Here is a 22,830-nt window from a genome sequence, read left to right as displayed (position 1 = left end):
AAAAAAAAAAGGATTTTCTCATTTTACAACAGTCTATTTTGATGTGAATTTTCTTGGTTTTTCAAACAATATCCTTTCTGAAATCTTTAATTGTTTTCATATAAAATATTATTATAAAGGCAAGAGAACGCCACCTGATTACACACTTATACACCAACACCCACAGCCAATGAAAGGGTGCACACGAACATCTTCAGCATAAGACTGTATGGTCATTTTACAACTATTGTGTTTTAGCATAAGGACACGCTATCCGCAGCATTCTTTTTTTTTCCATAAAATATATATTTTATTGAGAGAGGAGACACAATACTCTTTCGCTCTTGACAAACTTATGTTGACTGGCTCCCCAATCCTATTGGCTGTGAGAACTCTGTCCCAAAATCTTAATCTATAATTGATATGTTGTTTCTGTGGGACCCATTCTGATAAATATACCTAAGTAAAGTATCTATAGGGAGAGAAAAACTTCACAGTTAAGGGAAAACTATTGGAGTAGCGTGGGGATATGTTTTGTTTATCTTTTTCTTCTGGTGGTATTATGACGTGAGCTATGAGTTACAAACTACAAACTGGACGTGAACCACGTCGGCTGTTGTGGGGACGCTTTCATAGCCACAAAATAATAAAAGGAGATAGTGGCGGACGCCTGGACGGGCAGTGTAAAAAGTCAAAAGAGAAACCAAACAAGTTTAAGTAACACCTGGCTGTATAGTATTCCATCCTACCAAATCCCCCCATTTCCCCTTTTACCCTGCCTTTTCTTTTATTTGATTTCTCCGTCCACTCCTCTCCTCCCACCGTCCTCCCAACCAAGCCACCCCTTCCCATCAAATCCACTTCTTACGTTTTCCTTTCCTTCTCCAATTACGGAATTACCCCCCCCTCCTTCTCTTCCTTTACTAGTCAAAAGTCAAACAAGCCACTACCGAACCATGAAAGGGTGCAAAAGCAAAAGCTGTTGGCGAACAGGAATCTATCTTCCTTTTTCCCATAATTAATATTAAAATCTAGACCAATCTTCTAATGTTGTTTAACTAACACTACCATGGTGGTACTGAGCAACGTCACTAGATCAATCCCCAGCTCCCCATGACTCCTTGTGATACATTGAAAAGTCAAACCTCCCACCATTTTAATGGGTCTGCACACTCTGCACTGCACAAAGGAAAATATATAATAAGGAATTCCAGAAACAGTGTACCTCTGCTGTACACAAGTAGTTGTTGATCCTTAAAATTAATATTAAAACTCCCAGCGCCTTGGTTATACCTCTAGTCCATCCTCATAGTTGATATAGCATCAATCCAACGGCCACTGTTTTTTATTCTTCATAGATTTCCTGACTCTCTCTCTCTCTCTAACATGCAATTATTTATGATTGGTTAATTCCAATTGAACCATGTTGACCCAGAGGAGAGATTGCCAATGAACGGGGACGCGTGAGAATTAAGAACCAATGTTATCAGGTTGGAGAAATCCGAAACTCCAGTGAATGACCCAAGTCGAGTCTACAGTTGACGCAGTAAGAGATTCCAGCCAAGGCCAGGTATCTAGACTCGGGATCTTCTCCTGAGCACCACTCTTGTATGGCGATCGACATGTGTTCATGCACTGATCCAGTGGTTGTACTTCTATATACCAGACCAGAGACATAGATCAACACCTGGACATGTGTCAATCACCCAAATAACTGTAGACAAGACTTGATCGATCAGCGCTCAAGAGAGGATCCGGATCCATGTAGGCCCGAACCTCCTGATTGGAAACAGACCAGTATAATCCAGTTACCAATCTTGCCGGTGTGAATATAGAGAAAATAGAGTATAGGGCCCACCGGCCCCACCCTACAAAAGCTATTGACTTCTGTCTCCACTCTTCTCCACTCCACTCCACCACCGCCCAACCACTAAAGCTACTGTACTGGTGTGCACTTGTACCTTCACGGGTTTGACAAACTCCTCTTAAATTGAGAAGGAAGAAAACAAAGTATGGGCCATGGGCCATGGGCCATGGGCCATGGGCCATGGGCGCCATTCTAATCCACGATGATAGAGCCCAGGCCCATCAAGGCCGCCCAATTTCCGCTCCATCATTGACAATTCCATACCACCCCTAAACACTCTTTTCTGAAAGAGACACAAAGCAAGTTGGCCATTTGTGTGACGTGTTTTACTCTAAATGGAATTCCAAGTATGAGTGGCTGACCTGTCATTTCTTCATCAGATCTCATAACACCAAGAGGCAACACGTAGCTGCTGACGCTTTTGATAGATCCATACGTTATCCGCCTCCTACTCCTCTGGTGCATTGAATTCTGCACCCCATTATTTTTTGACTCCGTCGTCATCAATTAACTTTTCCTTAATTTGATCAAAGGTTAAGGCCTGTTTGGTTCTTACCAAAATTGAAGCAGAGAAAATGTGAAACAAAAGCTGTTAACAAACCAGTGAACGACGAACAAAATTGAAAAATTGGAATCATGAGATCTGATTCTCCATTGTTAATTACAATTTTATCAGTAAATATTTCCAGAAAAGAGGAAGTAATGAGGGTTGGCCCCAAAAGAATTGCGGACGAAGGTAGAAGAGAAGAAACCTGAATTTAAAATAATAATAATAAAAAAAAAAATTCCATCTCTGTATCTAATGGTTAGGTTCTCTACACTACCCTCAGTACCTTCTCCATCACTCACAGCCAACTTCTTCTTCTGTCAGCAGCAATGGCTGTGGCATTATTTCCAACTTCGCCAGCAGCGCTAGAAGACGGGTTCTATATATATATATATAGTTGCTGATCTTGAGCCCATCAAACCAACCAGCTTGGGAAAGAAGATGAAGATCCATAAGCAACTTAAGTCTTTCCTCAGCTTATTCCATATAATACCTCAGAGTTTGAGTCCTCTTCCAAAGGCAGATTCAGATCGGGTAGCTCAAAGAAATTATTGGCCTTATCACCATCCTCCTCTTGTATTCTGCAAGAATCAGGAACAGAAGAAGGGTATGCCACAGCATCATGTTCATCAGATGTGTCATGTTTTGGAAAGACTGAAGGAGAGTGACCAACTGGATTAGCCTGTGTCTGGTTGGGTACATCACCATCTGCTTCCTTCAATTCGATTTTTGCAGGTTCTTCTTTTGCTGATTGGAGCTGCATATCAAACTGCACAGGGAAATTCTTGTTAGCAACACAATCCAAGTTGTTCCATCAAATTTTGATTTGTTCTAGCTAGTGATGAACATACAAGAAGAGAAAGGATTACAATTTTGAATAAAAAAGTTACATGCTACGGAATTCAACAAGTGCACATGATTTGAGTCTTGTTTCAGACAATTCAGTAGGATTTGCACCAAGGAATTTGATAGTTAGGAGAGATAAAATACTCCAGTGGGTTCAGAACAAGGATTTACCCAAAAGGGAACAAATCTTGCAAATTGCAGTTAGCACAAATTAATCAAATATAGCATAGCTTGCGGTCATATTATAAACAGTTGCAAAAAGAGTCGGATACTGTTCCATTGATGTGTAATCATACTCAACCCAAGAATATCTTAACATGGTGATGATCTTGATGTGGAAACCAGCAAATTCAAAAGGGTTTCTGACAGCAATGAGGACAATTGGGGCAAATAGGATAAGTCATGACCAGAAATATTTTGATTCATTACAGTAGTTGGAAACAAAATGATACTATATTCCCTATTTTTATAGGTCATGTAAGTCTTTTCCATTATAATTTTGCAACTAGGACTATTTATTTCATTTTTTCATGTTCTGCAACTACATATGCAAACACTTAAGGCATGTTCCTCAATATTTAAACAGTGAAGAAGACAAGTGAAATAAAATTAAAAGACAGAGTAAATAAAATGAAGAGAAAGGAAGATGGACTTCACCTTCATTTTCTTCAAGGTCACATTCCAAGTCCTCTGTTCCTCAAATTTGGCCCTAAGTGTTGCTAACTCCTGCCCAAGAAACACAGTTTGTAAACCAGGGAAATCCCAAAAATAATAATAATGATACTGAATCATAGATGCTCTAGAAACATACCTTCTTTAAATTTATCCTTTCCTTCAACAAAAAACTCTCCTCCTCCTTAAGTTCTGCGAATGTCTGTTAACAATCAATAAATCTCATTTAGTAAATTGAAATCTATTTGGCAAATAAGTAAATGAGACAAAGTAAGATCATAAGTACCTTCTTTTTTCTTGACCTTTTTCCGCCATTTTCACTAGTAGAAATAACCTGAAAAGTAGAATCATTAATTATTTATCAAATTCATAAAACCCAATATATGAACTGAAACAGTTATGACATTAATTACTAGAAAGACAAAAAATTTCAGAGTCGATAAACATTTAATCTAAAACGAGGGATAAATCAAGGAACCCGTTTCATTCGTCTGATTCAAGAAGCAAATTTTTCTACCAAAAGAAAAGATTCAAGATGCAAATTTGGGCTGATCAGATTAAGAATCTTTTTAAATTGAATAAGTTGCCAAGTGGGTAATTCAGTAACCGAGCTTTGGTGGACAAAAAACGGTCACATAACACAAACCCATTTCCTAGAATTGACAATAATTGGACATTATTGAAACTTAAACAAAGCCTACTCCGACAGCAGTCAGATGAGAGCAATTACTCAGGGGACCCGCTACTTATTCCAATCCTACGGTCTTCAACATCATGTGGGACCCTTCAAGCATTTGGTTTGCGTCATCTGTCTGTCTTCACTCTCATCAGATCCAGGTCCAACCCCAACTACTCCCAAGGACCCAATGTCCCAATCCATATCCAATACCAGATGCTGAAATACAGTAATACTGTAATACCATCAACCATACCTATCCATTACTCCAAAAAGAGGGAAAATAGCCATCCACGGAACACTGATCCAGTCTCCAGTGGCCACGAGGGTCCCTTCAACCGATGGTATTTCCCCAATCCATAAAAGAAAAGAATACAATTAATTAATGGGTAAACAAAATCCAATCATCAAATCAACCTCAAAAGATTCCAAATAAATCTCTTGGATTTGTTGTCTCCTCGAGATGGTCGACGAGTTCCACTGCACTCTCAAGTGACTGGAGAGAGGATCCACGGCCCTTCTTCTCCAATGGCCCCCCGTAAGGGGGAAATAAATTCCTTTTCAGATTGTAGGATAAAAAAAAAGGGGTAGACAAATAGATCGATAGGCAGAGTGCCAGAGCCGCATAAAAACACCACACCACCACCACGTCGGCACAAAAACAAATCTTCTTTTTTCTTCTTCTTCACTCATCAAGAGGACCTTTCCACTAATCACTTCACCAAACCAAACGCAGACCTAACGCCCACAACACACTTCCCCTTCTCTCTCTCCCCCCCCCCCCTCCTCCTCGCCTCTCTTTTCTTCTCCTCTGTCTTTTCCCAACACCCCTTGAAGGTGGGGACCACCTAACCCACTCTCTCCCTCTCCTTCTCTCTCTCCTCTTAACACACACACACACACGACATCACGCCACCAAGAATATATAGTTTAATCTTAAATAACATCCCCGCCCTCCTTTTTATGACGAAAAGGCCCTTCTTGATTATTCCCTTCTAAGGAAGGGGAAGGTTTTGACTCTAGAATGGGCAATTTCGTCATCTTGACGAAGTAAAAGTAAAATAGGATTCAAAACCCTAGAGTCCTAGACCGCGAAGATGACCTTGTGGTCCTGGACACTTTCCTTGTTCTCGCCTTCTCGGTAAGGACCAAAAGCCGATTCTGACAAAATACCCTCCCATCGTGGCGGAACGTTTGGGAATTGGGAGTACGGGAAGGGTATATCGGTCATTAAAAGGAACTCCCAAATACTAAAATAGAAACAAGGGAAAGACAGGTGACCAAAAACAGGCGGCGAAAAAACGTGAAGAGCCAAGCCAGTTCAGAACCTCCGCCGTTAATCTGACCCAGAGAATTCAAGGTCGTCAAAACAATGGTTCACAGGGGTAGTATAGAGAATTCAAATGGAAGAAGCAGATAGCTAAGAATCTAAGAAACGGACAGAGGAAGAGAAATGGCCGAAGAGCATGGTTGATCTGTTCGGTGAAATTACGGAAACGCTCATCAGATCGACGGGGTTTTTACAAGAAAAAAGACACGTACCTTGTTGGAAAAGATTAAATAGAAAGAAAAGTTACTGAAACGCGACAGGAGATCGGGAACCAGGTCCCCTCTCGCAGTGTCTCGCTTCACAGAAAATTCCAAGTAAATACGACTGTTGAGAGGGGCTTTATGGTCATCAAACGAGAAAATGAAGAAACCCAAAAAAAGCAAAGAGAAAAAAATGGAAATTTTTTTTTCCGAAAGAAACAAACAAACAAAGAGCGGAGACTCCAGTCGGCGTACAACAAAACACCACCGGTCCACCAAGTACCAACCACCACACCTCCTTCGCCAACAAGATTACAATTCGGACTCAAACTCTCAGAGAGATCTGGCGAGGAAGGAAGAGAAAGAGGGAGAGAATGAAAGAAAAGTGAAGCTAACCTTAGATCTAACACCGCTTTTGCGCTTCAAAGGACAGCTGGACTCCTCGTAACCATCGACAGTGCCGCTACCGCTTAAAGACGTACCTCCACTCCAGGAAAGTGGCGTCGTCGGACTGGCTCTCGTCGAATCCCCTTCTTTCTTCACCTGAACGGTATTGCATCTCAAAATCTGCCTCGACCGTGGTTGCCTCATCCCCCACACAGGCAACACAGCCACCAGTCTCTTCGCCGGCAAAGACGTATCCTCTTTCGACTGGCGGAGCCGCATCAGCAGTTCCGCCACCATCCTATCGTCCGTCATAGCCTCTCTAACCCACTCTTCTTCCCCCATCTTCCACAGCAACAAAGAGAGCAAAGACACACACACGGAGAAAGAAAGAGAAAGAAAGAGGAGTGAGAGCCAAAGCAAAAAATATGGTGGCGAAGAAAACCTGTTGGTTATAAATAATAAATTTTATACATCCGGTTTTCCGGTTTTACACTTTTTTGTGGCGTTGGACTGTTGGAGTAGATGCCCACCACCCTCCACTCTACTTCCCTGGGCCTTCTCAGTTCTCACAATATACACCCCGGGCCCCACCTCTTTAGTAGCCTTAGGGCATAAAGTGTTCATGGATGGATGCTCCGATTGGAATCTTCATCCCAATCAGAGGATATAAATATTCTAATCCAACGGAGGTCATTAGATACAACAACGCGATAGACTAGAAGGCCTTTTTTCAACGATTCACTTCTCGTACGTGACCAGAAAAGGTTTATGGAATTAGTTGGCACGCGCGAGATTAGATAGACGAAGCATGATTGAAACCCTTGCGTGCGTGGTAAGGTATCCTTTCGGTGCGTGTTGGCGCTACAGTTTTTTATTGCCGCATCATCTTGTATTGAGAGTCTTTGAGACTTGCAAGTGTTTCAGTTCAACCCGAAATATTGAGCATTGACCCCATGGAATAAAACCCATATCGATACTGAAATGTGTCGAAAATTCGGGTTAAGGACCCACCAAACTAGGGGATGTACATGCAGGACATCTATTCGCAGAGCATGTTTGGACAATTTTGGTCATTCAATCGATGGGCTATGTGTGGTTGTATATTTTATTTTTTAAGTAGATAAACTTATTCTTACCATGGATAGCTCATTGCTAGAGACAAGCACATCTCCTGAAATCCTATTGCCGTCAAGAACACCTAAATCGCGGAAAGAAGATTCGGCAAGGAACCTTAATATGAAAAACTCTAATTTTCAATTTTTTTTATTTTTTTTATTTTCTTACTAAAATTGAAAACTTAGGAGGTTCGAGTTTATGACTCGTACCAAGTTCGTTGCTCACCAACTGCGCTGCGCTATCCCCTTGGGTTGGTAATTTTCACTATTTTCTCAACAAGGCAATATCTGATAAGTTTATTCTTTAAAGCATGTCAAGAATTCGAGGCAAATATTATTAATTCAAATTGACTGACCAAACACATGATATCATCTAGTATAGATTTGATCTGCATTGCCGTTAAATATTGGCAATCACTTTCTTATTGTCATACTAAACCATTTTATGATCCCAACCTTTAGAAATATATTTCATGAGCTTTGATGTAATCACCAAATCATTATCCAATGAAAGATGAAAGAAATAATGCAAGAGAAGATAGAGAAAATATAGAACGTGCAAGAGAATCGCAACATATGAATCCTAGTCCACCTTATCTAAATTAGGAATCAAGCCTAATGATACTAGCATATGAATGAGTATTTGAACCTCCAAGCAATCTAAGATGACTATGTCTTATTCGTGGATGGATGGATCTAGGAATGTAAATGGAAAGCCAAAATTTGAATTTGAATTTGCATTCGTTTTCGTTTAGGGGCTTTGGGGCATCTGTATCCGGTTAAAGGGTATCGGATTAAAATCCAAAAAATAATTATTCGATCCGATTAAATAACCAATTAATGATTTTGAGGGTTCTTGAAGTTTAAACAGGTTCTATAAAATGAGGAAAATAGTTAAAACAACTTAGAAATTTGGATTAAGAGCAAATTATATTCATTAGGGGAGGAATATTCGAATTACACAAGTCAGAGAGTAAACGGATAGTCGAAAATCCAAATTCATATTCGTTTAGGTATCCATATCCTGTCCATTTACATCCCTAGACGGATCACGAAATCTAAGACCCTCTTTCTCTTTTGAGCGGCACAATCGCTTCCATTAAATCTAATGCATCTTGGGTTCTCCATTTATTTATTTTTTCACTCAAACGAACTTAGCAATTGCTTACCGATGATGTCTATATTGTGATGTAAGAAGTTTGAAACGCATGCAAAGCATCATTTTGGAATTGTGAACACCACAGATTCAAGTAAAGCTTCTTTACATTCATGAGAAATAAGTTTGAATTTCCAACCTTTAAACTTTCTATCAACTTAGATTGAGTGTCGGATGTCAAAGTAAGGCATGACTTCTTTAAATTAACTGCTAAGGCCCGATGCCTTACAACATATATCTAAACAATCTTTCATAGTACCAATCTATAGAAGGTCTACTTGTGAAAACCATAGGTTGTCATCTAGAAAGAGCAAATGAGTAATTAGGGAAACATGATTCTAGACTTTGATACTGAAATTGAGGGGATGGAATCAAAATTGCATAACCAAAAAAGAAAATCTGTGTAATCAGTGCTTGGCTACGTTTAGTAGTCATCAAAAAAAAGTTTCTAACGTTTTTCGATTATATGGGGAAGAAAAAAACGTCTTTGGTGTCAACTTGGTGTGTTTCGATTCTTTTGAAACGGAAAGGAAAAAAATGCTAGAAACGCAAAGTGGTGGAACTAAAAAACCTTGTTGCATCATTTTGGTTTCGTTCCAAATACAAAAAAAATGAACAATTAGGGTTATCATTCATAAAATAGGTCCACCAAACACCATTTTTTTTTTTTTTTTAAACGGTGTTTTGACACAGAAACTGGAAGTTCTGTTTTGACTTGAAGCATCGTTTATGAAACTGAATGACTACCAAACGCAACCTTAATATATCATTGTAAAAATGATTATAATTTATTCCAAATTTGATTATTAAATTTATATTCATAGTAAAAAAAAAAAATGACATCTAATAAATATATTCATAAAAAATAATAAGAGTTTTAAGTAAAAGTCATATAATCATGATAATAAAAGTTATATTTTTCTTATTTTTAAAATAAATTTCACTTTTTTTTTTTGGCAAGACCCACAATAGGCCTACCAAAGATCCACAAGGGAGCCAACATGGCCTCCAATGGGCCACACTTATTATTACACTCCTACTACTACTTACTAGAGAGGGCGAACATGGCACATTCCTTGGACACCAACGATGTCTAGAAAGGCTAGAATTTTACAATGTTTGTGTTGGGATAAAGGTGTCAAACCCACCCTGGTAGGCTATGTGGACACCAACTAAGTTAAGAAAAAACCTTTATCGCGTATAAGATTAAAAAGTCTCATTTTATGGTTCTTCTCTGATCAAAAGACACATGTAACGTGGCTTGATTAATAGAAGGAAGACCAAGGGATATTTACATACTGACAAATGCCTTGGGAAGAAGAGTTTCCTTAAAGCTACCATATTGGGCTTCAAATGTCCACGCCTAATTAAGGCCCAATTGAATCGGTGGAGTTTATGTCCGATTCATAGCTTATTGAGACCGATTCTGATTCCGATTCAATTGAGTCAAATCGGTAGAGACCGAGTTCGAGTTTCTAAAACCCTACGCAGGGGAAGCTCGAACCAGAGACGGAGATGTTAATGTCATCTCGCTTTGCAATTCGCAGTCCGCACTAGGGTTTTGTATCGGCGCTTCGGAAGACAGTGGTTTGAAGACATTCAGTAAGTCAATGGCACTGCAGTGGAGATCGAAATGCAGAACTATTCGAAACCCTAGCTTTGTCCAACGTTTTTCTTCTTCTTCTTCTTCGTTTTCGTTTTCGTCTTCGTCTTCGTCGTCATCGTCTTCTCCTGAATCTAATGATGGGGAAGACAAGAAGGAATCCTCATCGACCCCTTCATTCTCTTCGTACTTCAGTGACGTTAAAGCTAGTCTAAAGCAGCCTTCAGCTCCTCGGAGGGTGCCTCCCTCATCTCCAAGGGAAACTCCTTCATTCACTGCTCAGAAACCTTCGAGGACTTCTTCTCTGGAAGAGATTCGCAAAAACCTCGCTGAATTTCGTCTCAGAACAGCCGCTCCTCCGCCCAACGAGAAGCCTTCTTCCTCACCTTCTCAAGTGGTCTCATTTCAGGAACTTTACAAGAGAAATGTGATTGAAAAGGGCGAAGGAGTGAACGATGGAGCCGGAAGCGGCAAGAGTGGAACGCCTTCTTTCGATGCTATTCGGGAGAGCTTAAAGCAGCTTCGAGCCTCAACTAGCTGCCAACCTGCGAGTGATCGATTCGGAGGAACGGGCGGTAGAGCAAGCAAGACCATGGACCCTCTGTCTCTCAGCGCTCTCAGGAATAGTCTAAAGCTGCAGCCGCAAGATCCTTCTTCGACTTCGTCTGTTATTGTTGGAGGATCAGAGCCACTCCATTCGTCTATATTTGGAAAAGAATGGAGATCAAAGGAGTCAGAATCTCCATCGCTGAAGACAGAGTTTGTGAAGATGTATGATTACGGTGAGCTAGGGGAGAAGCTTCGGAAACTTCGTCCTGCTGATGCTAAAGCCGGTAAAAACTGGTTTTCTCTTGGGGAGTTAAATGAGCGACTGATAAAACTGAGAGAGATTGAAGAAAAAGAGACAGAATCGAAGATTGGGGGAGTTTCGTTTAAAGACCTTCGCGAAAGCTTGATGAGGTTGCGGATGTCAGAGGAGGATAAGACGAAGAGATCATCGAGTAAGTTCAACTATGATTTACTGTTCTAGCTAATGGGATTACTGAATGATTCTTCATTGCTTAGATGGCGACAACAATTGTGTCATTCTTCTTAGTCTCTTTATCTGTTGGTGGACTTTGTGTTTGGATGCTAATTCAATTCAACTTCTCTCTATGGAGGGGGTTTAGGTTTAGGCGTCTTGTAGCTAATCAGAACACCCAGTGATCTATTTGGTCAGCTTAAACAAATCTATTGATTAGAGGAATGTGATACAGCCAAGGCATCCAAGTTATAGAGATCTTGGAGCCAAGGAATGGAATTAGGCTAAGCTGTCTTCACATAATTGGCAAGGCCTTCCTGGCTACCGAGTCGCGATGCCGTTAAACTTCCCAGGAACATGGGTGAAAATACAATTGAGCAAACAAGATTTCAAGAACTGAATGTCGCAGGCAATTGCCAGCTTGGAGGGGTTGTTGAGCAGGGTGATGAGATCTTTGCTGTTGGATTCCACCTAGAATGCTTCGCTAGGCAAGGGAGAATGAAAGCGGAAGGGCTTGGAAATGGCCAGTTTACAAATTCCCACCTGGTCATGAAGAATCAAGCCGATACCTCCTTTTGATTGGTCAGGGGCGAGGGCAGCATCACAGTTGGCCTTGGTGAACCCAAGAGTAACAAATCATTAGGAGACCATTATTTGAACAATAAAGTGAAACCTCCACCCCCCCAATCACCATCTATTTTGCATAAAGTAGCTGGTTTACCTCTTGGTGACTTTGTATATCCATTATCTATGGAGGAATAGATTTATCGGGACCAATTTTTTTGTTGACTGGTTTGAATAATTAGATCAATCCTGGGAAGAACTTTGGTGACATTCAGTTTTGCATTGTAATTGATGCAGGGATAGACTCTTTGAGGTTTGAGCCTAAAAAATTTATGGACTTGGTTTTGAGCTTGCTTGCACTCATATATTAACTGTGCTATTTCTGTATATCTATATAGTAATAAAATATATATAATTTAAAATTGAGGGGAGGGGTAGGACTAGATGCACCAACCTTGGGTGTTGGTATGATCTGTGCCTGCATAAGGTAATTACATTGAGAGCTAAATTTCAAAGAATAAGTCATGAAAAAGGACTCTTTGTAATCTGGAAATGTGATGTATATGATTTTTCTCAATTAGAATACATGACCAAATTAGAGCTTGATCTTTACCTACTCAGTCAAAAGTTCAAAGGAGACGTGAATATTTATCCTTTCAGACAGCCCAACAGAGTACAAAGGCTTAAAGGTTCCAAATGATAGGGAACAATGAGAAAAAGCATTCATCATCCAATCAGAAACTCGGATAGGCTGGAAATCCATAAAGTATCATGTTTTGAATGATTCCAAGAAAGTGAAGCTACATCTCTAGTGTGCAATGAGGCAAGAGTGTGGTTGGAAAATAGCTAACGCTTTCACTCTGATAAACACTTGCTTGGAATAATTTTCTTCGTTGATTTGGTGATTTACTATTAGGGCTTAGGACTCTATCTAGGAAGTTATCAAGCATGAATATGTTGTGTTCTCAAATGAATTTTTTGGGTAGAAACCTCTATCAAGACATCTGAGGTGGGAAAAAATTACATATTATCATAAAACAGTTACATTCTCTAGTCTTGCAACATATGGCGTGATGAGAAATATATAATGCAAGATAAAAAAAATATGTATACATCTTATGCAGCATGAGTAAAAGATGATGAGAATGGACGCTTTGTGACTACATGTACTAAATAACTAGTTCTAGACAACTGTGACTGTAAGCATGGCATAATTTTATTATACAGCTGTTTATTTATCCTAGTTGTTCATTAGGATCCTCCGAGAATTCTGGAGTTGGGCTAGCTCGATTTGAGCCCAGTTTTACCTTAATTAAAACACCTAAGGAATTAGGGTTAGGAATCCTTTTGTTTTTCTAGAATAGCAAGAATGGGGAATCAAACCAGAATTTAAGAGAAATAAAATAACATTCGATCAGTTGATCTGATTTGGTTGATACTTAGGTGGAATGTACTGTTCTTATAGTAGAAGAGTTCTGCAGAAATCGAGAGGAATCTGGTGGACAAATTATCTGTAATGGAACAATCCTACTGGGAGTAGGAAAGTTCAAAAGCTGCAGAAGTCAATAGACAGGTCTATAGAGTTTCAGATCATAATCAGATTATTGCAATGTAACAAACTGATTAGGAATAAACAGAGACCACATACACAGCATAAAATCAGGTTTTGAGAATTCAGAATTGAAGAATCCTAGTGAGAGAAGGATTCTGAAATAGATGGATAATGCAGGTCTCAGAAAATCATGGACAAACAAATTACTTATAGCAAAGAACGCGGCAAGGAGGGCGGAGCAAGGCGCTGTTAAGCGATACATGGAGCTAAACCTTAGAAAAAGCATAAGATCAGAAAAACTACGCAGATACAGCAATAACTCAGCAATAATACCATAACGGTATTCTGGATCCAGATTTAGAAAATTCAACTCAGAAACAGAGGTTTGAAGAATTTGACTAAGGCATTGACACATGCCTTGATTTCTGTGGCTGTCCTCTACCTTTACCACCAACTTGTGCAACTTGCGAAACATGCGAAAATTGCGAAACATGTGAAAATAAGGTCAAAATCTGGTACAAACCAGTTTCGAACATTGGTTTCGTATTGGACAAGGTTGAAACTGAGTCATCTTGGTCGAAACTTGCAATTTCTACCGAAACTAAGAACCATGAACCCAACTCTAATCTTGGTTCCATTGAGTAAGCCCATTTATGTGAAGGACCCATCACAGATTTTAAGCCATTCCAGTGGAATTCAACTCAATTTTGGTGCAGAATGAGACACCAAAATCTGATGAAGATATAGCTCTGGTCAACTATACCAATTTTGGTGAAGAATGAAACACCAAAATCTGGTATTGATCCAATGGCTAGATTAAGTTATGTTGCTGTTACAGAATTATTATATATGTCAAAAGCAGAATTAGAAAGTCTGGAAACAGAAAATAAACAGAGTTTATTGATCTCAGCCAATAGCAGTGTCGGAAACCCCAGTCATTAACCTGCAGCAAAATAAAAAGGTAGAAAGTAAAGTTACTGAATTGGGAAAAGGGCTGGAAACAGCAAGTGAGTTCAATTGTCCTGTATCAGCAATTGCAGCCATTGCAGGTCAGTAGCTTGAAGATTTGATTAAAACAGAGGACAGAAAAACTCAAAGGGGAATTGACAGAATGCAGAGATGATAAACTGAAGTCTGAAATAGAAACTAACAGCTATCAACAATAGACTAACTGATGGGGACATCAAGACGTACAACAGAAGGAAGAAGAAGACCCAACCTTCTTTGTGGTTGGAGGATTAGAAGAAGGAATGAATGAAGATTATTGAGGGCAAAACAGCACCCCCAAATCCCCCTACGAATTCTCTCTCGCTGCCCTCTCCCTCTTCTCATCTCTCACGGCTCTTTCTCCCATTCTCCTTCTCCCTTTCTCGACCTTCACCCCTCTCTTTTCTGTTTTCTGTCTTCCCTGTAACTGCTGCCCTATTGCAGAAATTGTTCACCATCATTAGAGATTAGCTCCATCGAGAAAACCCCCAACTGGGTTGCTGCTGGAACTTCTCCAACAATCGGGACTGCTGTTCTTTATCAAGTAGGGTGGGTTGTAACTCTTTTTCTTGGAGGACCTCGAGTTATTCTCTTCTCCTTAGACTTTAGACAACAAGGAAGTAAGTAAAGAACCCCCCTGTTCTACATTCATTGGCTTCCCATTACCTCCATTAGTCCCCACTGAAATCTGAACATCTATCTTTTCTTTTTTTAAGCCAATACTTATTGTTTTCCCTAAAGAAACTTCTGCTGTTTTACCTTTCATTAGTTGGTTGATTTTGGGCATTATTTGGTTTACTTAGTTTGCTTAATGTCTTGATAGACTTGTGCTAAACTTAACACATAGTTGCTGCCATGTTCCCTACCCCATATTCCCACCTGAAACTTGAGTGAGTTTATATGCTTTTATGCTTAGACGATTATTGTTCATTGCTACATTATTCATTAATCTCACTTTACTTGCATGTCAATCTTGTTTGCTGAGCTTCCCTTACCCTGTCCAACCCAAGCCCCTTGAGTCTACCTTACTTGGCTAGTTAACCTTGTAGGAAACCTAGTCACCTAGGAACCCCCTACATCACTAACATACTAGTAGGAAGAAACAGAATCAAAGATGGATCATACTCAACTGTTGAAGAAAGGGCTGAACAATAGGATAAGTTGGTCTCCCACTAACTTGAAGAAGGTATCCCGCCTCTCTTCACAAGGGCATCTCAGCCAGTGCTGTTTCTCACAGCAGTGGTTGTCTCTCACGAGCACACACATGCACAAAGCACTCATAGGTTTATGTCAAGATTGTGGGAGACAAGGAATGCCTCCTCCTTTATTAATAATATTGCCCTGTTGCAGAAATTGCAACTCTGTAGAAACGCAACCCACCCTAAAACGATGTAGAAAAGTAATGGAAAAACAAGGACAATCAATGCACACAAATTTACGAGGTTTGGCAAGATTGCTTACGTGTTCGGTGAGAAGAGATCCTGCTTCACTGTCAATGAAAAAATAGGGTTACAGAGCTCGTCTTCACACCTCTCTCAGATTGCTTACAGAGAAAGAAAACCTCACTACAAAAATATAGCGAAACTCTGTATGGAAATTTACTGAAATACCCAAATAGCCTTTGATTGAATTAAAGACTTTGTATCCCCAACAAACTCTCCTTGGCTAATGGAGAGATGCATCAAAATAGAAACTAAATAAAGCTTACAAGGAATATAAACTCCAAAATAGAAACTGAATAAAGCTAACCTAGTCATTGACTTGGTAACCCAAATTAGTAGAGAAGTAAAATAGTAACTAAATAAAATCTTCTAAGGGGAGTTTGACAGCTCAAATCTTCTAGAAGGTACTCCATGCAATCAGCTGCCCATACTCCAAGATATGTTCCATGCAAGCTTAATAATGGCCTCAATCTGGCCCACCAAGGGCTGGTTGGTTGGGCTGGCTGAATTCTGTTTGGTCCTTTTCTTCTTCATGGTTTGGTCTACATCACCTACCCTTCGCTCCTTCAGGCTGAATCAAATCACCCCTCCATATTAGAGTAGTCAAAGGCCTCCATTGCACTTGTTTATGCAACTCAAACGACTATATGGAAACTCATAATGTATCGGAATTGCTCCTAAATTAGCTCTAATTTGTTCACCCAATATTTGGGAGTATTGAATATGCTATTTTGGCTGCAGCTGGACTGAGTTTTCCAATTTTCAGACAGCTTCAATATGTATAACATGGTATTTTCTTAACATATTTGTTGATGGAACTTATATGCCTACATTTAGATGCTAGTACAAAGCTTCAGCACTCAAGAATGATTACTTCATGCATTACATGTGAATGAATTCAAGATAAAAGTTATATTATTTGTGTCTGATAAATATTTTTAAAAGCTTGGGCACATTCTGTGCTGCAAATTTCTGCCTTTCATTTATAGTAGTGAGATATCATCTTCAAGAGTTTCCATAGTGCTTTGGTCGGTTCACTTTCACTGCTGCAGGGAAATGTTGGAATGGGTTTTAGAGTCTGATGTAAGTATGACTGAGCTAAGTCAGGCTGCCTTATATAGCCAATATGACATTGAGGCCTGTAGCCCTTCACCAGATGTTTACTTTTGCTTAGGACTCAAATATTCTGTGTTTCAGATAATTTCCAAGGACCCCATCCACTGCCATGGGGTTTACAGATAAGAAACCTTATGCTCATAATTTTTTATCCGTACAAATATCTCTCTTTATATGTAAATACATCATTATCTATTTATCTGTAGCATGCTGGGAATGTACATGATTTTATTTTTATTTTTTTATCTACCCAGATCTCACCCAAAAATAAAAAATAAAATAGAGTAGGTGTGCAACCAGTTTTATTCATAGTCTCTTTTCCAGTGTCTAATGTAAAAGGATACACTTATTCAATTGTTGGTACATGCTAGGAAACATGTAGAACTGTTAATTATTGGAATGTATTGATACATTGATACATTGTTGGTATATTGCTAATTTGACGATATGACCTAGGAATCCGTGTGATTTTTTGTGTCCAACACTTCTGACAAGGATAAATCCTAAATATGGCATATATATATTTTTTATAATTATTATTATTATAGGGTGGACAATCTGTCTATTATTTATTTAATTGATAAGTTTCTTGTCATCAGTACACAGGCTTGATATATTGGGTCAGTTGGGGGGGACGCCAAATTTTATGCTATCACCTCCAAAGGAGCACCTAGTTGAGAAAGTAAGTAAAATGTTTTGAAATTGTTCTCTTGTTTCTGTTGATATATGTTTCTTCTTTTTTGAAGATTCTTGTGCTTCTGGCTTTGTTTAAAATGGAGCACAATGTTTTTCAGAAAGTTGGCTTTTACCGGATGCTCAAATTTAAATTGTTGTGTAGCCTGTCTGGGATCTGGCAAGAATGATGTGTTCAATAGCACAACTCTTTTAGGAACTTGGCTGTCAGTTCTTTGCTGAAACAGTTCTCCTCTGTTTATTTCATGTCATTTTTTCCTTATAATTGAAGTGTTAAAAACTTTATTGGTGGCACGTGTCTCTTCTCTCTTTGATATGGTTCTATGCAAAAGAAACAAAAGGTTTTCTAGGGCACATCCCTTAAATGGCTGGAACACTGTTTGGAATGTCAAACATTGTTTGAGAGTGTTTCGAGAATCATTCCGTTTTTTAATGTCAATGGTCTCTAGTTAGACTAGCTGATGTCAGAATCCTTTTGTTCCTTGCAGTATTTCCACCCGGATAACATGTCATCTGCAGAAAAGCTGAAACTAGAGCTTAAAAAAGTTAGGGATGAGTTTAAAATGTCAGAATCGGATTGTGGGTCCGCACGTGTTCAAGGTAAGGATGTTTTATCCTCCAGTATCCTTGAACTTTTATTCCGACTGGTGCATTTTTGTTTACATTTTTGTTGCTTTCAATCTATGAATTTGTAAATTTCTCAACCTTCTATCTGATATTTTTTTTTTCTCATTCATATAATTCTCTCAACTCTATTTCGTACTCTCTTCTAGAATGGGAATATAAATTCATGTCCTATTATGTTCCAATATGGAAATAAATGCATGTTTCAGTTACTTTCTGCTAGCTCCTCAGCTATGGCAGTGGAGTGGTGAGACAATTAATTTTACTGCGGAATTGAGTTGAGTTTCTAGTAATTACTAAATTTGATAATCAAGCAGCTGAAATATGATTTGTTTCTCTCCAGATTGTCTTGTGTTTCTCCTCAATTGACTTCTTGATGTGGTTCCAAAGATCGGACTCGGATCGCTTAGGGCCACAAGAATGATAAAAGATCTCAATTTAAGGGTTGAGTGGCATTCTTGTAAATTCAGTAATAATCAAGTGCATGATTGAATATTGTAACAAGTGACAGGGACAACTGAGATAGGAAATTAGAAGAGGGGGGTATTTTACAATTACAAAACATAAGGAGAATAGTAGAATATAGATTTAGAAGGCAGGGGCTTAAGTGTAATATTAACAGTTAGTTCTAATTAAAACACTAGTGGGGCTTATCTGTAATAACCAGAAACAGACCTGTCTTCTTCTTCCCGATAGAATTCCAGAACAAGGCGGCAGACCAAGACACACTTTGGACAACAAACTTCGATCTCCAGGGATGGTTCCGACTTGAGGCTTCTGGTGATGAATCGCAGCAGCAGATTGATAGCAAATCCATCTTCGGCGAGCCCCAACAACTCCAAATCAGACCTGTAGTGAAACCTGCAACTGCATCTGGCGCAAAGGTATAGATCAGATCTGAACCTGGGTTTGATTCTCTTGGCAAGAGGAGTTCCAGGAACTGATACTCCAGGGTTTTGGTCCCTTATAGGTAGGGAGCCCTCTAACAAAGTCTCAGTCCAAGTAGATTAAAGGAGAGGGAGATCGATTTTCTAAACTAGGGCTGCAACTGTCGCCCAGAAACAGGGTACAGGTAACGGTAGTTTGAAAATTGGATGAAGAAACGATAAAGAAAATAAAAAAAGAAGTAGCAGAATGGATTTCAGAGATTCGTTATCAAAATTTCGTTCAATTCAAGAACTGAGTTCCTCCATCCATTATATGTCTAATATAAAGAAAAAAATCAAATAATTGATGGAAACTAACCTACATAGCAACTAAAATAAAAAATCCAATCTAAATTAAAATACTATCAAACTAATTCTAGCTCTAAAAAGGAAAGGAATAGGAATCAAATCGAAGAGGATATCTCAAGCCCAACGCCCTGCATCACTTCTTTTCTTTTTTTCTTTAGGTGGTGATATTTGTGGGGCCAAAATTATTAAGAAAAATGACGTGTCATAGTAAAGGTTATAATTTGGGGAAATCTAAAATATGTTGGATTAATGTGGTATATTAAAAACTAGGTTTAGGGAACCAGAATCAGGTTTTTCTTTGTAGATATTGGGTGTAGATGAAGCTTTGTCCAAGTTGGTTAAATTATATTTCAGTACCTTGTTGTCTTTTACGTAAAACCTTTTTATTATATTCTTTTGTCTCTCCTATGGCTATATTAATTCCTGTAATTTTATCTGTGATTTCTTTCTAAGAATGCCTGGCTTTTTCGCTCTCCAGCCTATGTCCTTATCTTAGGTTAATTGATTGGATTGAACACAGAAACTAACAGCCGAGCATGAATGTGGCATATCCACACACATTGTTTCATTTTTCTCAACACCTTCTCCTTTATTTCCAATATAATTATCCTCCCTTCTGGCCAGGGACAAGAAAATTCCTGGCTGCACTCATTGATCTAGAAATCTTGACTTTTTACGAACTCTTGAACATCGAATTCTTTGCTCTTGGTTTTGAGCACACTGATTAAATGTTAGATTTTGTATTTACATCTGTTGTTAGTTCATATGTTTACCTTATGTAGCTTGTTTTGGTTAGAAAATTGTCTAACCTCTCCTTGTTTTGCAGTGGCACAACTCACGACAAAAATCAAGCATCTTTCTCCTCTTTTACATAAAAAGGTGACTGAGACCACTACTATTTAGAGATACTATGTTTTTTTTTTTCCTCTTCTTAAATTAGATTGTTTGTTTGATTTACTATTCTTTGAATAACTTATTTGCATTTCTTATTCCTTGCATCTGCTCTTATGAGCACATTTGTGTTTTGATTGTGGTCTGCATGCTTGGTTTAACCTCTGTGGAGTGTTTTTGAGGGTTTTACTTTTATTTTTTGCTTATTTGGGGTGGTTTTTTAATTAAACAACTTCCTTATTTCTACTGGGTATATTTGCAGTAAATATAGGTTACTATGTAAATCTAAGAGTGCCCCGAAGTAATCGTGGTAGAAAATCAAAAGTTACACCAATTGTGCTCATGCATGATGGATTTGTCAGAAAGTGCTTCAAATTGTTGATTTTATTGATGTAAATAACAGATGATAGAGAGTAGACCAAGGTGTGCAAAAATAAAACAATTATTTAAGGGTGAACCTTTTTTTAAACCATCTGTGAATCATCCATATTTTGTAAATGTTTAGGTTAGGGTTTGACTTGTTAGTTGACTCATTTCAGGCTGGTTGCTTCCAAACTCATGAGTACTGTGTTATCTTTTGACCTCCTAATTGTGCCACCCTTGTAGTGGATGATATTTTAATGTGGATAATGGCATATTATTTTTACCTATGGCTTCCTTAAAGTTGCCTTCTCTTGGTATGCTCAATTTTTTCTTAACATTATTTTTGATCTTGTCTCTCTTGCAAATAATGGCAATAGTGCCGGGAGTGGTAACGAAGTAGTAGAACGGTGGGATTCTGAAGAAAGAAAGACGTGAAAGGGGTTCCCGGGCTTTGCTTACTCTTTTGGATTTGATTGGCTGATTTGCGGATATCGAGGCGCTGTAAGCCATAGGACTTGTCATCAACACTCAATCTTAGAGTAGAGCGATGGAAGTAATTACCGTCTTTGGCTTTAGGAATAGTCTCTTTTGCTTTGGACCGGATATTGGATCTCTTTCTACCAAATCTGCTCCCCCCTTACTCCATATATATATATATATTTAGTTCTTGAAGAGGAACTCTTATTACCATCTCTTGCCTACAGTTCTTTTACTATTCCATTTCTATTTTTATGATTTTGATTATAGTCATTTCTCCCGTTGTCACTTTCTTGGTGAGTTGCACATGTTGCACCTAAGGGTTTTAATTTCAACCTTTGATCGAAGTCTGATTATCAATATCTAGCATTTTGGATCATTGATAGCTTCTTGTTATACACTTAGTTGACAAGGTATTAAATAGCCATGTGTGGAGTATAACAAAGTGCTTTACTGGATAAATATCTTGCAGGATAAGCATTCTCGAAAGGGTCTTCAAGAAATGGTCCAGAAGAGAAAGAAGTTGCTCAAGTATCTCCGAAGAACTGATTGGGATTCGTACTCCTTGCTTCTCTCTAAGCTTGGACTCAGGGACAACCCAGACTACAAGAACTAGAAGCCAGCATCCTATCCCTAACTGCTGCAGAGAAGAAAAGTTGAAATTGAAGACCTTCGTTTTTTTAATTCATTTTTTATGTTATTTTTATTGTTTCTCTCCCTTGGAGTTCTGTCAAGCTTCTTTGCTTTCCAATCAGACATGGCTTTTGAGCATCTCAAAAAGAAAACTAAGGAAAGTGAAAGCATGAATTCCTCCAGTTCAATTATTGTTTGTGAGGAATAGATAATGTTGATCACTTCGCGTATGAGACGGGATCCAACGTGGCCATGAGAATAAGGCCACAGAGACAAAATGAACAACAAGAGTGTTCAGTGCATCTGTTTCAGTCTTGCAATTGCTGTTTGAATGATGTGGCTTTATACTGGCTTTAGATAGGATTGACAGTTTGGATGCCATCATTTTTGCCATTGGCAGGTCAAGTTAGCCAAACAAGAACACTAGATGGGAAATTTATATCTTATATTCTTCATATTTTGGGGGTGTAATTCGATGAGTAGGGCATCATGCATGACAATTTTGTTTCCATTTATTTTCAACAGGCATTTGAATCTTGCAAAAATTTGTATTTTCTGTCATATTTTTACTGTCTAATCTTCACTTCAGTGTTGGTCTTAAGCTTAAGGTGGGAAGAGAAGTCACTCCTCTTTGTCAGATGAGATATGAGCTATTATTACATGACAGTATCTTTGCAGTTTTCCTACTCTTCAGGTAGGTCTAGAATGCTGAACAAGGAGATGGAAGTGATGATATAGAAGTTTTGTCTTGTGAAAATGGCAATGGAAGAGTCTGTTATATGGATCCTAATCAGTGGGTTTTAAAATGTGTCAAGAGTCAAATCTTAATGATAATTGATCTTATTCTTTGTTTT

General features: G+C 38.7%; 3 protein-coding genes across 3 annotated transcripts in view; 1 reads left to right on the top strand and 2 right to left on the bottom strand.

Annotated features, from left to right (window-relative positions):
* The window catches only part of LOC122086830 (fasciclin-like arabinogalactan protein 16), a 9,713-nt gene extending 7,363 nt beyond the window's left edge, over positions 1–2,350 (bottom strand). The window contains exon 1 of the mRNA XM_042655778.1: positions 2,177–2,350. Coding sequence (XP_042511712.1) covers positions 2,177–2,350 — 174 coding nt within the window. The remainder of the gene's footprint in view (positions 1–2,176) is intronic.
* Positions 2,351–2,450: 100 nt separating this feature from the next.
* LOC122085741 lies at positions 2,451–6,954 on the bottom strand. The gene is made up of 5 exons (XM_042654272.1): positions 6,514–6,954; positions 4,198–4,245; positions 4,051–4,113; positions 3,897–3,965; positions 2,451–3,162 (listed from the first exon to the last, which is right to left on the bottom strand). Exons 1-5 carry the CDS (start codon positions 6,844–6,846, stop codon positions 2,866–2,868), a joined length of 810 nt encoding a protein of 269 aa, XP_042510206.1. The 5' UTR covers positions 6,847–6,954; the 3' UTR covers positions 2,451–2,865.
* A 3,202-nt stretch (positions 6,955–10,156) lies between these two features.
* On the top strand, positions 10,157–22,521 carry LOC122086669 (uncharacterized protein DDB_G0271670). The gene is made up of 5 exons (XM_042655634.1): positions 10,157–11,379; positions 17,660–17,742; positions 18,242–18,353; positions 20,439–20,491; positions 21,816–22,521. The coding sequence occupies exons 1-5, from the start codon at positions 10,386–10,388 to the stop codon at positions 21,957–21,959; spliced, it is 1,386 nt and encodes a 461-aa protein (XP_042511568.1). The 5' UTR covers positions 10,157–10,385; the 3' UTR covers positions 21,960–22,521.
* Positions 22,522–22,830: the final 309 nt, after the last annotated feature.

The sequence above is a fragment of the Macadamia integrifolia genome, chromosome 8 (assembly GCF_013358625.1).
Source record: "Macadamia integrifolia cultivar HAES 741 chromosome 8, SCU_Mint_v3, whole genome shotgun sequence".
In the NCBI taxonomy this organism is placed as follows: domain Eukaryota; kingdom Viridiplantae; phylum Streptophyta; class Magnoliopsida; order Proteales; family Proteaceae; genus Macadamia; species Macadamia integrifolia.
The sequence above is the reverse complement of the archived record's forward strand: the minus strand, read 5'-3'. Positions and strand labels throughout refer to the sequence as shown.

Coding starts and splice junctions, on each gene's coding strand:
- LOC122085741 (XM_042654272.1), bottom strand. CDS start 6,846: ATGGGGGAAGAAGAGTGGGTTAGAGAGGCTATGACGGACGATAGGATG. Junction 3,966..4,050: donor AAAGGATAAATTTAAAGAAG/GTATGTTTCTAG, acceptor TTTCTTGGGCAG/GAGTTAGCAACACTTAGGGC. Junction 3,163..3,896: donor TGACCTTGAAGAAAATGAAG/GTGAAGTCCATC, acceptor TTCCCTGTGCAG/TTTGATATGCAGCTCCAATC.
- LOC122086669 (XM_042655634.1), top strand. CDS start 10,386: ATGGCACTGCAGTGGAGATCGAAATGCAGAACTATTCGAAACCCTAGC. Junction 17,743..18,241: donor AGGAGCACCTAGTTGAGAAA/GTAAGTAAAATG, acceptor TGTTCCTTGCAG/TATTTCCACCCGGATAACAT. Junction 20,492..21,815: donor CTCCTCTTTTACATAAAAAG/GTGACTGAGACC, acceptor AATATCTTGCAG/GATAAGCATTCTCGAAAGGG.